The 18,218-nt window shown below is 38.2% G+C and overlaps 1 protein-coding gene across 1 annotated transcript in view; it reads left to right on the top strand.

The window, feature by feature from the left end:
- The window catches only part of tspan15 (tetraspanin 15), a 37,407-nt gene that overhangs the window by 3,893 nt on the left and 15,296 nt on the right, over nucleotides 1-18,218 (top strand). The window contains exons 2-4 of the mRNA XM_079663995.1: nucleotides 10,052-10,237; nucleotides 11,681-11,755; nucleotides 14,867-14,962. Of these exons, the coding sequence (XP_079520121.1) occupies nucleotides 10,052-10,237; nucleotides 11,681-11,755; nucleotides 14,867-14,962 (357 nt within the window). The remainder of the gene's footprint in view (nucleotides 1-10,051; nucleotides 10,238-11,680; nucleotides 11,756-14,866; nucleotides 14,963-18,218) is intronic.

Raw genomic sequence — 18,218 nt, 5'->3', positions numbered from 1 at the left:
TTATGTTGTCAACAATGTATATAAACAATCTGAGCCTGTCGGTGTCAAATAAAACACTTTTAGTGGAAGAGATTGGTGATCCAGAATGGCCCAATTTGATTACATTGCAGCTCATTTAACAGCTGCTGTCTAAAGAGATCTCCCTCTGAACTGGACTACTTCCAAAAAGTGTTGTCCCCGTCATCATAAAAACATGGATATACGCCCTTAAAAAATACAGAAGTTTACTTTGTGTCCAAAAGAGCGGAAGTCTTTGTCCAACCTCTGGATGAATTAATCAGTAAAGAAATGCTCAACCAAAAAGCACAACTCTACATTAATACCTTATTGCACACAACGCCTGCATGCCAAATCAGGCCTTTTGATCCGACCCTCCTATACAACTTGGTTCTTAATGCGTTCTTAGCTTGCCTAGTTGTAGCTGAAGAAGACTTGGTTAACTTGCATCAAGGAGCAGATGAGGGGCTGGAAAAAGGTCTTTATGTGAATCGCATGCCAACATTGATGCAGGACCCTAAACGGCGTGTACAGAGATGAGGACTTGTTTTTTTTAATGCCTTTTTTGATGCATCTTATTTAGGTCTAGGCTCCATGTGAGTCATGCTGGACTGCAAATGTATATCTTATATCAAAGTTTTGAGTGCATGGGATTGAATGCTAGAAGACTAAGCTAGGGGACATGTTTTTATTATACTTCAATGTCCCACAAAACCATTGACTTGTCATATTCAGGCTGTGAAAAATGCCTTTGTGAGTTGGCTATTGGCTTACTTAAATGACACAGAATAAATGCTAAAAGCGACTATTTCAGGCTTTCTGTGGAGGACGTTTTACATTTCTATTAGCAGCAAACTATGTGCGTCTGCCTCTTGATGTGATTCTTATGTCCCAGTGTGGCCATCGGTAAAATTGAGTTTGACACACCTGCCTTGTAGGGTAACAATTTGATTGTTTACAGAGAGCGTTGGCAGCCTAACGTTACACACCTTAAACTGCAAAGGATTGTTGTCTAACTGACTCACGAAAGGCAGTAACTTAAAAATATTTCTTGTTATAATACTAATGTTTTGAAATATCTTTGTTGTAACTGAAACAAGCTACTATGATGGCTTATTATTTCATTTGTTTTAAGAATAAAGCTTTTTTTCGTGCAACATAACTGCAGCTCCCTCTCATGGACAACATGACTGATTGTATATTTGTGCAGACAGGTGGCTGATTGACACAACTCCTAGCGTATAAAGAAAATCACTTGTTTGTTCTGAGACATTTCTGAAGCGGTTATTCATGGTGAGAGCGGGAGAGAGTGATGGAGAGGCATCAATGGGTTTATTATGGAGAATGAATGCTGCCTTGACAGGAGAGGTGACACAGATTAACGAGTTATATTTACTCTGCTCCTACAGCTTGTTGATTCAGTCATGTTAATTAGACACTTCACACCACGCTGTCCCTTTTAGGAATGCGCTTTATCTCTGCGTGATACAGTCGAGAATAAAAAGCAGCTTTGTTCATAAAGCCTCATCCTTCAGGAAATGTTTAAAGAGGCAAATGTTAACATACGCAAATTTCAAATAGGGCTCTTTTATTAAAAGCATTGACTTTTATCTGCAGTAAGGTCTCATAAAGCATCTGTTAGTATTTAAAATGTATTATTATTGACTGCACGTTGTTCCTGCTATTTTGACGGAAACGACAAACGCTGATGAAGCCGTCAGCTATATCGACGGCAGGGGCCGAGTTCTCTGTTAGTGATTTATTGGGAAGTTTGTTTCTCCATAATGTGTTTCAGTGTCATTTCTTCTACCTGAGACCTTTGCTTTCTCAAGAACCAACTTTTCTGAAAGGGAAGTTGTAAGAGGCTCTAAATTTATTTCTTTCAGATTGATTTATTCCTCTTATTTATATTTGATAAGTTACCTGTTCTTCAACCTGATTCAGTGTCCCAGGGGCAGGATATCCGTCTGCTGGATATCAACTGCTTAGGCTGTAGACAGCCAATAGAAACAGCATATGTTGGAGAAACAATGCACAGTAGGCCTTTCCTGCTGACTGTGGAAAATATTTGTAGTTATACAAGGATATCAAGCTCTTTCATGAATGATCAAAAGTGAACAGTTGACAAAGAATAACTCCGTAATCCAAGTTCAGTATTAAAATACACTGTGTGGTGATTATTCCAAGGGTTTTGTTGTCTGTGAAAGTCATTCTGAGATGTTGTTCGTTAGGGTGTGTAAGGACATAATGCAAACACTGCTCTGTGTAGGCAGAACTGAGTATTGTGTAATCAGACACATTTATATGTTGAGCTATTATTTTTAATTACTAAGACATGATGGGAGTTGTTTAAAAGCATTCAAAAGCACTGATTATTACCTTCAGGCAGTATAAGAAAACGTTTGTAGAGAGTACTTGTCCATGGACAAGTGAGTTTGGCAATTTACTTGTCCGAATACGTTTTTCACAACTCTTATTAATCCCGGTACCAGACAATTGTTATTTGTTCTTACTCGGAAACAAGTTTTGCTTCCCAACCCTGCCACTGTGCTACACGTCCCGCCCCGCCAGTACAGAAAGCAGGGAGATGTATTTCCTTAGTTTCGGTTCTGCTTGTCGATTCCTAACATTTCTAAACGATACTGATGGAATCGAAATGTTGGAACCGGTACCCAACCCTAATCATACATGACAAAGAAGGAGACGCAAAGCGGTCGCAAACAACAATGGCGGACACGGACAATTTGCGAATGAGTTCTGCCTTTTGTAAGCTGAATTTATAAATAATTTGTCAATAAATGTCACTTGTCCGTCGGACACGTCAATGGAAATATGTACTTGTCCGATATTGTAAATAACACTTCCCGGACGATCGGACGTGTGCTTTTTCGCACACTGTCAGGGATTTATGATATGTATTATTTCAGCCAATGCCGATAATTGGCAGCTTCTCATTCTTGATACAAATGGTTTTTTTTAAAGGAAAAAAAAAGGATAATTTGAAATTCCATAACCATAAAGTCATTTATTATGCACACTGACATTAATATTGCGAACAGCAAATATTGCCAATATGTTAATATTTTATTTGCTATAATATCATTATTGTTAAAATGATGACGTATTTACCCAGAAATAAGCTGCGCATGGGTTCCCTCGACAAAAAAGTAATGGGATTTATCCATAGGATTTTGGAAAATAGCTCGAAATAAGGTCTGTGGAAAACGAACCTGTTTGATGAATGCACGTTTTGTTCAGCCGGATAATATCCACATGTCTACCCTACTTTTATCCTTTTCGAATCATAAATCGAATCGCCAGAAGCTAAATGCTAACGTTATACTATAAACGAACTATAGCAGGGTCGCTGCTTCAACGTCACGCGAAGTTAAGATCGATATTCAAAATTACAGATTCAAAATTGTACAAGTTGAAGCGTTTGTTTTTTACAGTTTGCAAGAATGCAGGTACTTGCTTTCAAGCAGAACAGGACAAACAAACTTAGTGGGAGTGTTTACGTATTCGGTTTAATGACGTACAACGTCCTCGACAACTTCTGTAGTCCTATTCAGCCACTTGTTAACAACCATCATTTTTCAGACACGTAAACTCTTCAAAAATCACCAGTGGGGTCACTGCTGATGTATTTAATGTCGTAGAACAAAACGTGATCCGTCTCTTGAATGTGTGTCAACCACAGACCTTATTTCGAGCTATTTTCCAAAATCCTATGGATTTCCCATTGACTCTGAGACGAGGGAACCGGAAGTGGTAAAATGCTAATTCACTTCCGGGTTTTAGGACTCGTCACTGGACCACTCTATAGAAATATCCCACGTTTGACCCCGATGTATAATGTAGGAAACTGCTGTTTTTGCATTTTGAAGCTATTGTTACTGTGGTCTGAGCTTCTTGTTCCTCAGGCTTGATTTAGCTTCAGTCTGCTGTATGAGGTCTGCTTTTATTAACCTGTATTTACAAAGTGAGTGTTGATTGAGCTAATTTATTTAACGGTGCTCATACTGATTCACACTAAACCTCATGCACACACAGGACTTCAGTTCAACTCAATATTTGCCTTTTTTTCACACGCACAGCAGCTCTATGTGTGCTGTTATTTGGAACTTTGTGCTTTAGTGAGTGAACAACAACTATTGTCATGTGAGGGAATCATTACAGTCTGACTCTACAATCCAACAACCTTTCGTGATTTTAAATGTCAATCAGGTAAACATGTCCCCGTTTGCTTGATGACGATCGCAAAAGTTGAATTATCTTCAAAATGTCACGTACGCAACAAGTATTATTATTTTAGTGTCATTTGATGTTTGATAAACAAGTGTATCATTTAGATGATTACGCTTTAAATCAGAGAGAAATGCCTTCAAGAAACTAATTAAAGAAAGCTGTCATTTACAAAAACAATGCTGAATGATTTGTTCTCTGTCAACTCCAGAGTCTGGTGAAAATACAGACTTTAACTAGAAATGCAGTCGGTTGGGAAACACTTTCAGCAAAGGTTGTTTCCGTAAGAGACAACCTTTTCGCTCTGTTATAGGGATCCACTCCAAAATGCCGTGGCTTGTCCCTTGGTTCACGTATACCAAGTTTCAATACCATCTGGAAAGTAGTTTTAATGTAATCTCGTGCCAAATTATAAAAAGTAATAAATGGACTGCTTTTATTGCTTTTCCAATCTTTGAACCCACTAAAAGTGCTTTTATATCAAAGTCAGCATTCTCACTCTGGTGGCAAATGTTGTCTTACAGAGTGTGCTAATCAGGAGTGATACACTATAGGCACTTTCACACCATACTGTAGTAATTTTCCAGGAATAGTTCCGATAGTTCCTGGGATTTTGTTTTCACACGAAAAACAGAACTTTTTTTTGAAAACCTTTTCACCCCTTTTTAGTCCCTGCTAGAGAGCAGGTTTCCTGGGGAGAAAAAGGTTCCAATTTCTGATTGGCTGGGTGGATTGCAAACCACGCCACGTAAAACTCTGACAACTTTTTTTTAAGCCGCCATTTTATTTGCTTGCTTTAGCATTATTAGCTTTAGCATTAGCCCAGCGCACCAACGGAGAGAGATTAACTTATGGCAGCAAAAAAGAAAACATGGGAGCGGTGGAGTGATGAGGAGGTGTCGGCAGCAGCCTCTACTGAAGCCAGTCCCCAACTCTGAGGACTTCCGGCCGGGAACTTCGGGTGGCAGTATACGCCGTGAAGTTGTTTGCGGCCTGCCAGTAAACCCAAAGCAGAAGAAGAAGAAGTGACGTCAGCGGCTCCCTCAGGGACTTATTCCAGTGTGAACGCGATCTTCCAGGAAATAAAGATTTCCGGGGAACTAAGTTCCGGGAACTATTCCTGGGAAAAGTACTTGTTGTGAAAGCGCCTATTCACATACACTCACACACCATGGGCTCTGCCATAGGGAGCCCATAGATGCTTAAACATGTTGACTTCAGGGGATGACCACTCCTCAACCACAGCCTAAAAACAAACAAACACACAAACTGTACTGAAAAATATGACCACGTCATTTGGTAATTGGGCTCTCATTAGTCTGTATCGTGTCACTAGCAGAGCTTTCATTCTCCGGAGGACAATGCTCAGAGATATCAGTTTAAGTAGTTCAATTTGGTCCTCTGATGATCTGGTTGGCTGTCTGTTTGACTCTCATCCTTAGTATTGCTATGTGTCTTGAATCTAACTTTATTCTTCTTTTAATTAGTTGCATGAAATTGTTAAGCAACAGTGATCAGAATTGAGAAATGTATTATGGCAGTAGAAAACAAAATAAGCCTTTTCTAAAAAACAAATTGAGAATTTAACCATGTAGCGGTGTCATTTTTATTTATTTATTAAAGAAACTATGAATCCTATATTTTCCGTCCTCTTTAATTAGTTGATACTTCATAATCAGTATTATACGAATTATCCTGGTTTACCACCAATTCCCTGAGGACAAAATGACAGACTTGGGGAGAGTTCATGAATGAGTCAATTTTTTTTCCAGCAGCTTGATGCCTTTTTGCTTTCAGAGCTTCAGCTCTGTGCTGTTTGCTCCCACATCAGTTAGTCAGGCAAACTAGCACTGAGACATGTTTTAGCAGAGTGTACCAGGTTATATAATACAACTTAACCTGGCCTAATGCCTGATGTTTTCATTAAGACATCTTCAGCTAAGTGCATGCTGATAAACAGAACTGCCTGTGTTAATATATCATCTCAGATATTTTGGTTAAGATTTGTTCACACAAACCAAGAAGACACTCTGTAAAGATGATCAGAGATGCAGAGATGCTCTGTGTATGGCTCTAAGTGCCCCCCTCTCTTTTGGCTGAAGTCAAGTGCGCACACAGTTTGGCGTGAGGCCAGGCAGCAGCGAGGCACCATAACATGCAGCAAGAGGGACATGTAAGGAAAGTGTGTGTGTGTGTGTGTGTGTGTGTGTGTGTGTGTGTGTGTGTGTGTGTGTGTGTGTGTGTGTGTGTGTGTGTGTGTGTGTGTGTGTGTGTGTGTGTGTGTGTGTGTGTGTGTGTGTGTGTGTGTGTGTGTGTGTGTGTGTGTGTGTGTGTGTGTGTGTGTGTGTGTGTGTGTGTGTGTGTGTGTGTGTGTGTGTGTGTGTGTGTGTGTGTGTGTGTGTGTGTGTCTTTATTTGACTGCTGGTGTGGAGCGATAACTAACACTGCTGAACATTTTAAGACTGTATTTCATTTTCTGTTTTGAAGTGTTTAGGGCTAACTTGCTAATATAAGCATGACAAACCTGTTATACTAAGATAGATGGTAAACATTACCATGATCAACATCCTGCTCAACATTCACTTGTTTGCAGTGCTCTGCGATGTCGGTACTTGTTTTTCTACAATACCCACAATTCTATAGGTTTTTTGGCAAGAACGCAGTAAACTCAATATTAACTTGTTTCCCTGTTAATGCCTCTTTGTAAAAAACAAATCTGTGTTTAAATTGGCACGAGTACAGTTAGTTAGTTATTATTAACTTTCAGCTGTTTTAGTATTGGCTACTGGGTAAGGTACATTCTAGCCTAATGGGTCTACATTATAAATTGTCCGGAAAGGTATAAATGTATTTCTATATGTTCTATGTGGTATGTCTTGGTACACATGATTGCACATGAAAGGCACATATTTCAAACTCTCTTGACCCTCCCTTTATACATAAAGGTTAAAACAAATGTAAGTTACTCTAAATGAGCCATTGGTGTTTGGCCTTGACTGCTTCAGCCACCTGATCATCACATTACAGTCTTACATTTCCTCATGTGCCATTTGGCTATAATTGAATCTGTGTAAGAGGTCCTTTTTAATTTTAGATTTGCCTCAAGCTCATAGCGATAGACTTAGCTGTTGAACTTAGTTGTCATGTATTCAGGGTAAACATGTTCTGCTTTAATTTATAGTATTAATTTAAAGGAAAAGAAAATTACACTTTTTGGCACTCACAACATTTAAGATCAAGAGTATCAATACAAGTTTAGCCATGCATTAGACCACATAACATTTAGCGTAGCATTTAAACGCGTAGCATGAAAACGACAACAGTAACTATGCACAATGAAGAAAACGACTAAGAGATGTATAGAAATGTGACATTTTGTTCTTGCTTTTGTCAGACTATATGTCACTGTGAGCTCCTGTGCTATTGATTGATGGACTGTGTTATGAGTGAACAGTCAGTTATCATCCAATCATCATCCTAATTAGCTATTCTGCGTTTAGTAAAACAAATATTATAATGAGAGCTGTTAACTGCAGGATGTTGAGATTATCCTGAGTTACCTGGGATATTGTTCACAATGCTGTGAGCTAGGGATGTCCCGATCACCTTTTTTTGCTCCCGATCCGATTCCAATAATTTGATTTTGACAATTTGCCGATACCGATTTTTCCCGATCCGATCTTTATGCAATGCATTAAGAGAAAAAAAAGCATTCAAGTGGTCCCTTAAGGTTATTTTTTTATTTAAATTTGATATTCTATCCAACATGGATATAGCTTCTTTTTTTCACAGCAGCATTGGATCAGTTCAGTTGTGCAGCATTGGATCAAACTAAATAAAGCTTATCAGTACTCGTTAGCTTACTGCTACAATTAGACACTGCGCCCTGCCCACTCTGTTGCCGGATTTGAGAGAAATAAGCAACCAGGTCTATGAAAACGAGCCCAATAGAAGCAACACATAAATGATGTTGTGTAATTTGAAACCAAAACTAAGGCCTCAGGATGACTTTAAGACTTGAACATGGTCATTTTTGTTTTGTAACATTGAATAAAACATTTTAAAAAAGAAAAAATTCGATCCCCCATTTTTTTGTCCCGATTCCGATCTTTTGAAAATCACATGATCGGCTCCGATCCCCGATCACGTGATCGGATCGGGACAGCTCTACTGTGAGCACCACAAATACATTTCCACTGGCAGAAAAATATCACAGCCAGATAATTCAGAGACAACCAAAATGGCATGGATAGATAACCTAAGGGCTGAGTGCTAAATGTCTTTGTTTCTACTATAATATAGAGGATTTAGTCAACTGACCCTTTTTACACTTGTATTCACTCTCATAATGTCCAGAGCAGTGACAAAAGTGGTTACTGATTGCATAATTAGCTGCTTCCAAATGCTAATTTAAATTAATGCAGCTTTGATGTATGCTAAAGTGACACTGCAGATGGGGAAAGGAAGGCACAAAACACAGGACTGGACAGTTTTCAGATAATGTTCGACTGAATACATTTCTGTCTCATTCAGTTGTTTCTGTCGTTGTGCAGTGAGCTCAGGTCTAACAAAACCCTTTACTGACGTTTTTTCCAGTAGGAGTTTCTCTCCCACACACCTCCTTTGTTTACTTCTGTAACAAAAGGATATCACTATGTTACACTCGCACTTCTATTGGCTAGTGCACATTGTTTGTGATACGCTAAGAGGCGGGACATCTCTAAGTAGTTGACCAATCACAACAGAGAGAACATAATTCAGTTTCACAAAGTGTATGGAAACAATGAAAACTGAAGACTTGAAATAGAAACAATAAAATAGACAGCGTAACAGAAGAATCTTTTGCTTTGTGTGTTTTTATGTGCACAACCCAACATCTTTCTGCTTCACAGCATCTATTGTTCTAAAATGTTCTTTGGTGAGACTTGAATTGATTATCTAATTAAGTGGAAGGCAAAAGAGCAGTTTGTGTGTGTGTGACTGTCTGAACTCTCACAGACAATACCGATTGCTCCCAGCAGATTTACTTTATTCCAAATTAAAGTGCCTCAAAGAACCTAATGAAAGAAATCTGTCATTTAAAATAACAACTATTAATTATATGTTACTGCATCCCCCTCCAGTCTGGTGAGCATGCAAATTATAATTGGACGTACGGTAATTAGCTTTTATGGTGTCAGTGGCAGAAGTTTCAAACTCTGGAGGCTGCAGAGATTACTACAGACAAGCATTTTTATCGTATCTATTTTCTTAAACTATAAATAATTTAATTAATTATAAAACAACCAAAACTGCCAGTAATGTATACCACATAGTCATTAAAGGCTGCTGGATTGTTAACAATTAACATGAACAATTGCATTCCAGTATACACATTTTGAGTGGATGTTTGATTAGTCTCAATAATCTCTTACTGTATCTCTCACTGTGCCTTTTATATTAGTAACAGAACATGTCCATATAATGAAGGTCTTTACTTAGCTGAATAAAATAGATACCCAGCATAATTTTTGTTTAAGAAAAACCCTTGTGTCTTATTCCTGATTTTAAGTCATCAAAAACTTGTATTAATAAAATGGAAATGTAACAACTATGAAGCCCAACTTCTGATCATATGTGTAGATCCGATATTAAAACCTGTTGACCCTGGGACTTTCCTCTAGCTTCTTTCACACATAACCTGTTGATCGTTTATCCAGCTAAGTGATGGCTATGAAATTGCATGAATATAGTCACCAGCTTGTTTTTTCCTTCATATTCAACCTCGCTTTTTTTTTATTATCCTAACAGCTTCTTATTGTGTTTTCAGTTGATAGGTGGCTTCCTCCTGGCCGTTGGCATCTACGCTGAGGTGGAGAGACAACGCTTCAAGACTCTGGATGGAGTGTTTTTGGCCCCGTCCATAATCCTGATCCTTCTGGGAATCATCATGTTTATTGTTTCACTCATTGGAGTCCTGGGTTCACTGAGGGATAATATAACGCTTCTGAAAGTGGTGAGTTGTGTGCCAAGTGATTTATCTTTTTGAAGGAAAGTGGCTACTACGATGCTTTTGTATCTTGTATTTATTTTTCTTTTAAGAATGACACACTAGAACAATCCATGCTTTCACTTCTTAGTTACAAAGTAGAATTAGTTTTGTTGTGGGATAGGGAAAGCAGATACTGTGCAGATAAAGAACATATTCCTAAAGATGCAAACACAAATATATTAGAGGGTTAATTTCCTGTTGTCTTGTGTGCTATGAGCAATACCTGGCAGAAAAGGACAAATTTGACCTGCAACAAATTGATAATGAAACACAGTACCTCAGAGATTGAAGATAGAGGGTGAGAAAGTCACCAGTCGGGTCGTGACATGTTTCACCTGCAGATCGTGTCAGTGAGTGACACCGCTGCAGCCCCCAGAGGTCGGCCTGGTTTTCCCGGTGATGTCTCTTGAACATGTCGAAGCATGTTTCCTGCAATGTTAGTGAAGTTGTGTGAAGTAGTCTGCCATGGTCCTGTAGTTTCACATGAAGTTTTTACTAGCTGAAATATTGCATAGAAGGGACATTCATCCTTGCATATGTGATGGTTTTAAATTGTGTAAGTACACAGGTAAAGTATGCAAGCCATCATATGAATTTGGGTTTACAGTGTGTGCAGGTATATTATAGTTTTTGCCATCAGGAGTCATTTGAAGTTGAACACATGGTGATGGTCCCATGCCATCACTTCGGGCATGGGACCATATGCTTTCCTTTTTACGCTTAAACTTTTAGGGATTTAAATACAGTGGGGGGGAAGAAATTAAGAATTCAAACAAGTTTTTGCCGTAGAAAACAGGCGGCCTCTCATGACCGCAAAACAAAGCACATCACAGGTTGAGGGTTGTTTATTTATAAAAATAGAAATCAGACTTTGGTGCCCACCTTCGAAGTAATATTTGTAACTCTATGAGGAGACATGGTACCTCAACGGATGTATAGCTTTGGGGCTATGGTAAAAAAAAAACATGATTTAATTGTCTCTAAATGTATTTATAACTTAACTCAAAGAATATACAGTGGCTTTCAAAAGTATTCAATCCCCTTGAAAGTTATCAGATCTGTCTGGAAAACAAATCAATTCAAACACATTTTTCCAGTCAATATGTTTATAGCAAACTCTGAGACTTTATCTTAAAGGCCAAAATGAATTATGTCAGCAGATCTTTTAAAGAAAATAAAAGTATTCAACCTTGCAGCCTAAAGTATTTTGGGCTAAGTATCTAGCAGCTCGGCACACTGTTTAAAGAGATTTCCGACCATTCCTCTCTGCAGATTGGCTCAAAGTTTGTAAAGCTGGTTGGAAGATGCTTCTGGACCACAACATGTTATATTATGAATAGAAATATTACATTTGAAGTGTATAAGCTAAAGGTGTATAATGGCTCTTCCTCTTCTGTTTGCTCACAGTTCATGTACACCCTCTCTGTGTGTCTGATCCTGGAGCTGTTCGGAGGAATAATGGCGCTGGTGTTTCGGAACCAGGTGAGCGTCCACGATGTCGATCAAGTCGAAGTCAACTTTAATGTCAATCTTTCAGTTTGTGTGTACAGACGGAGAGATCGAAATTACGTTTCCAACATTCCCGAATACAAAAATACAATATACAGATATGTATAAAAATATGTGCAAAATATGTATATCCTATATACACATAAACAGACACGCATGCACACATTAAGATCAAAAACACAACAATCAATATATACAAATTAACAGTCCCTTCAATATCAACATATTTGGTGCAAGATTGACCATAGAAGTGCATTTATTGCAAGATTGTCCATAGCAGCGTAAACAACTAAATAAGAATAACCCGAGAGTTAGAAACATACAGCAGATAGACACTTTTACGTTGTATCTCCTGTGTGGGCAGGAGATAATTGACCTTGCATGGCAGCTGTGCAATATAACAAGATCACTTGAAAGTCCATCTTGTCGTAATAATGCAAGGGCTTTCATCTGTGGGCGTGAAGCTCAACGTTCTTGCACTGTTGCCTCATTCAGAGATAGATGGAGACTAAGAAGATATTTATTTATATGGAAATCTTTTAGATTACTTTAACTACACAGGGTGGTACAAAATAATGAACCGCGACCAATCTGATGTAGTCGAATAGAATATATTAAAGTACATTTATATAATTATGATAATCATTCTTCAAACACCTTATCGCATATTTTAGATCAAAGATAAAGCCATGCAAGTTAGTAATTCGATTTCATCTCACTTTTTCTACTTTAATGGATATTTCAGTGACACAGCATTAAACAGGATTATTTCCACATAATTCTGGTAATTTCTCGGAAATGTACAGGGACAGTATCATCATAATTGATCCCTTTTTTAAAGATGATATCATTATCATTAAAATGGTATCATTATGCTGATGAATTGTTTTGCTTCCCTGACCTGTCCGTGTGTTTCTTTTGTATTCACCTCTGTCTTTCTCACATCTAAAATGTCTCTCACATCCTTTCTTTGTCTTACTCTCTGTTTTTGTCTTCAGTTTTGGATCTCATTTCCTTCCTTCAGCAATAACATCCATTAATGTTTCTGTGCATACTAACACAGCCGGATGTGTTGTATTTATGCAGCGGTGACTAATCAAGCAGCATTCTTGAGTTGCATTCACGCTTCGGGGGGGGGTAAAGAAGACATGAAGGGACCAGAAACCGTAAATAATTATCTGACGTGTTAAAACAGGAAGTTATCAATTGATTTGGAATTACTTTTTTATATAAAACAAACAATTCATCACAGTTATCAGGGTTAGTGACGGTCCTGAACAATACAAAACATTTTTCCCAGTCTTTCTGGTAAAGGATCGTTTTTAGATTTTTTAAATAAGAAGGCAAGCCACTGTATCCTTCATCGTTTTGTTTCCTACTAAACTTTTATATTAGATATGTACCTGGCATAAGCATAAGTATCAGTGTTTCCCCTACCATTGTCTTGCAGGGGCGCTGCGCCCCACTAACAAAGCCCCGCACACCCCCTGAAATTCAAGGTGTTTAAAACATTTTTTTATTATAAATTATAAAAAAAATTATATATATTTTTTTTTATATACAGTATATACATATAGCACCAAATTGCAACTAATCTATATCTACTGTCACTTTTCACATTGAAAATGTGCTCTTTTATTAAATAAACTAAACGTTTTTATTTTAAGTTGTGAGTTTAGTCTTTTTGACCCTAAGAAACACTGATGCATTAATCAATAACAATAATCCACAGCTCCTCTCTCTGCTCCCCCCCCCCCCAAAGCAGTAAACCTAGGGGAAACACTGAGTATGTTGTGTGATTAAGAACAACTCGGTGTGAACCTAATCGTTGTTTCCATTATGACATTTCATGAAAGTCATTTGTAGAAGTGAACATAAAAATCTAGATCCAATTTTGGCACATGTAATTTACACGAATATCACGTTAGAACTGACAAATAGGTTCTCGGATTTAAATGTTTTAATTAATAACATCAGTTTTCTTAATAAAAAGATCTGTCATAATGTGGCAGCTTAATATGGCCCAGTGGGGGGAAAAGGGTTGAGTTTCAGTGTCTCATTTCTCCACTTTTTAATGCTTTCAATCGTCTCCTTCAATTGAAAAATGGCCGTCTTGGAACACATCTTTGCAATAATATCTTGTGGTGCATTTGAATGTTTATGCCACGTTGAAAACCAAATGATCAGCATAATGATTTTTACATTTCAGAACTAATGGCAGTTCTATTTAAGATCCCATCAAACCCAGCTTCTAATATGTCAAATCTTAACTTCATTGCCTCATTTGAAAAGATATGGCTCTGCATTCAAATAAGATGTCACTTTCTTTCCCCTCAATTCCATGAACACTGTCTTTGACATCATAATGCCATGTGAGCTCATAGCGAGTTCTTTAATAATGATAAAGTGTCTCAAAGGGAAACGATTCAGTGGACTAAGTCGGAGTCTAGATATCTGCTTATTGTAATGTGGTTTAAATATGATGCAGTAGATTCACTGTGAATATCTGATATGTTCAGGGGAGAAGAAAGAGAAATGTAATGACAAACGAAATGCCTTTACGCTCTGTAACTCTCAGGAGGGGAGCAGTCTCAAGTTTGTTGGTACTTTAAAGAGAAATATGACGGAGAATATGCAGGCCTGAATGGCTCAATGCTTTTTCTATCCTCGTCTCTAATGAAGTATAAATAACACTGATGTATCCATAACAAAGAGTGAAGTGAAATAAGTGGAATAGTTCCCTAAATTAAAAGCTCTCCATGACTGTACCTAATGGACTTTAAAGTTGCAAATATTTATTCTCAGTCTCTGGATAGACCGATGCGATGCATTAACCTAACGTGACCCCGCCGCACCAGATTGTGACTGACAGATGTGAGCTGTCAAACTGTCATCGTTTAATATTCCAGTTCAGTGGATCAGTCACCTTGAGAAATCTGAGCATTTCCTCTGGAGAGCTGCCTGTGTGACACTCTGATTGTATATCAGTTATGTTGTGGATCAAAACACATGTTAACAGACACTTCCTTCATCCAATTGAATCACAATCTGTTTATCTTTCGTTGGTTTTTCTCCCTCTTACAGACGGTGGGGCTACTGAACAAAAATATCCGAAAAGGCATCGTTAATTACTATGACGACCTTGACTTCAAAAACATCATGGACTTTGTGCAGAGGAAGGTAAGGTTGTCATTTAGTGTCTTTTTATAAAGATGTCATAATGCAATGCATGACTCACAATATGAATGCATTACACGGCAAGTCAGGACTTGAAATGAAATGATCGCAGCTAGTTGTTTTCAATATAATCAGATAACTGTGTGGAGCCATCCAACTGCACCTGCCTCACACAGCCTGAAACCAGAAGATCTCATCACCAACTTTTTATTAAGCACAATGGGTTGCAGTGTTTGGGGTCAGCAAACATTTCCCACTTGGAAAGTAAGATGCAGCCTGCGGCAAACTCCACTGATATTAGGAAGAAGAGAAAAGACAAACGATGTCTCAGTCTGCAGGCTAAATGCCACATGCTATTAAGGAATGTGCTAAATGACCAGCACCAGTTCCAGCGGAGCAGGATTGTTTCCTGATTGAATGATATTTAGGCCGCTTGAAGGCCAGAACGTATTGGCTGTTGTTGTGTGGAAGGTGATTTGGTGCTTTAGTGAGCACCTGCCTCAGTTTGAATTACTTTACAATGAAACTGGTCACCTTTAAAATATAAGATTGGATTGTGAAGTTCTAAACTTCCACATATTTTCAGTAGGCATGTCACAGTACAAAGAAGTCACAGTTTGGTTCATATTCTGGTTTAAACTCTCATTTCATCTTTCTTTTAATTTATTCTGAACAGACAGTTGTGGCAAAGTGTCCTTCTCCATCCTCTTGCTCGGGGGTAACAAGTAACATTTTGCCCTCTGGACGTTTGATCAACTTTATTCATTATCAAAGGAATTAAAGTAACATTTTCAATACTTCTGTATTACAATATACAAACGATAAACACACACTTTCTCAAAAAGGCACCGCTCACAGTAGGCTATGGACTGAAAAGCATTCCTTACAATATGAAATTAAACATGGAAACAAATATATACCATTGTAAATTATACAATCGGTGCATTAGTTGAGTTTGAATTAGTTCCATCTTAATGTGATGGCAGTGGTGTAGTTGGCATTTTTCTAAATCATCAGTCAAATCTGACCCTGCAGAGTTTTTTAGCGTTGAACTCTTACAGAAAGATAAGACAAGAAAGGCAATATGAAAACAGTGTGACAATGTGAAAAGGGTCGCTAATATAGGTGAACCTACAGAGCATTGGGTCTCTCAAACGTCTGTCATAGCATTTACCAGACGCACCAGGTGTATGTTTCCAGGGGAAAAGCTTCCACTGCACACTGCCTGCTCAGCACTACACAGCAGACTTTCACAGTTAGAGACTAACTGATGAACATAGTAGAGCGTTGAGCTGCCAAACAGTCATATATTTCCCTCAGGAGATGATGGAGACCAAAACCAGAGCTAAAAGGGAGTGATTATTGAACACACATTTACCAGGCTGGGATAAACACAACTCAAATGAATTTGTTGATGAAAGGACTCTCTGCCATCTGCATCAAAAGTTTTACAAATGCAGGAAATAGTAGTTTGCCATACTATTTTGGTATGTCATCCAGTCGACAATTTCATCAGCGTGTGCTTTGGAGTGTGCTACCTCCAAAGCAATTCCACTTCATTATCCCTTCAAACACAAGAAGGCCAGCTTGCTTTGGTAGCAGATTTTCTTTAATGTTTGTTCTGTAATGGGATTTCTTAACTCACTGGCACTCTGATCTGCTCCTTTATTACGACAAACAGCCTCAGTGATGGTGGAAAGCCATTCGGCAGCAGCGGTTATATCTCACAGTATATTTTTCCTGTGACTGTATCAAGCTGCTGCTCGTGTCCTACTGTATAAGAGACTTAAGGGTTTTCTAGAGGACTGAAAGAAAACTTTAGTGGGAATTGAGACTGATTCCACTCTTAAATGGACTTTGCCGATTGATCTGGGAACATATTAGCACTCAGGATATAAGAATGAACCAATGTTTGTTTACTCAGGTTTTGCAGGAAGGCTAAACGTGAAGTTTTGCTACCGAAGTAGTTTCATCAGACAAGCTAACGTGCGTCAGTTACGTAAACAAAGCGGCACCTCAGTGGCTTAAAGCTTTGGCTTAGTCTTTACAATCTGTATTTGTGAGGACAATATCTGAATGAGGCAGTGTGTTTTGTTGAGTAAATGAGTCAAAGGTGACACATGTTTTCTTGGTTGTAAACAGTGGAAGGAAATCTCTGCGTGGGTTGGTGACTGGAGATTATGGAAAATGTGCAGTTCTTACAGTGTTTTGTTCCATGTTCTTTTAAGTGTGACTTGGTATCATATAGAATTATTTAATTATCTTGAATGTTGTTTAAATGTTTATTGTTATACTGAATCTGAATATGCTATTGGGGAAAAAGAAAAACTGAAACAAAAAAATAAAGCTTAGACTTAGAGCCTGTAGTTCTCATCTTTTAAGAAAACCGGTTGAACTATAGCAAATCAGAGAAGGTACAAACACTTTTACCTTTTTAGAAGTGTTCACACTTTTTGATTATTCCTCACACTAAAATGCAGCCCTAACCAACTCTGATTCTCAGTTGAAAAAGCCCACCTGTTAGCTTTTTGATTAAAGGTCACCTATCATGCTATTTTTAGGCAATAGCATAGGTCTCAGATATATAAAGATATATAAAAAAATTCTATGAAGTGTTTTGCTAAAAATACCAAACAGATCACCCATTCTAGCCATGCCTCATATTGTATCCCTCTATTTCACTTCCTGTTTCAAAAGTGCTAATTTGGGGTATAAAGCTTTAAAAAAAAAAAAAAGATTGATAAAAAAAAGGAGGGGGCTGAGCTCATGCAGGACCCGGCAGCTACTGTCTAAACTAAATACTGCCGTGATGAAACTCCATATCATGGATTATCAAGGATTATTTCTGAAACAGTTTGGAGCTCAAAGGCTTTCTCTCTTGCCGGTTATACCACAAGGTGAGTTCCTTTTATTTCCTGCTTATTCACACACATGCTCTATCCAGTACAGGTTAGCTCTGAGTGTTAGCGATGCTAATGTAAACACAGACCATATTACATCCAAAACAGTCGGGCATTGTTTCTGATAGCAACTTTCTGATAGTGCCGTGGGTCCACATTTCCGATATTATGTCATATCGGACCTAAATCTGGATCAGCTCCGTTGTAGCCCCGTTTTTAGAGATTTGGGTACGGAAGAAAAGAGAGGGTTTCATTTTCTGACACTGCGTGAGTTTCCCGACACACAGGGGACACATATGTATGTATAAAAGACATAAAAGTGCATTTGACGATGTAGCTCTAAATTGTTTCAGGTGTTC

This window comes from Notothenia rossii, assembly GCF_949606895.1.
Source record: "Notothenia rossii genome assembly, chromosome: 2".
Taxonomy (NCBI): domain Eukaryota; kingdom Metazoa; phylum Chordata; class Actinopteri; order Perciformes; family Nototheniidae; genus Notothenia; species Notothenia rossii.
This window is presented reverse-complemented; position numbering and strand designations above follow the sequence as displayed.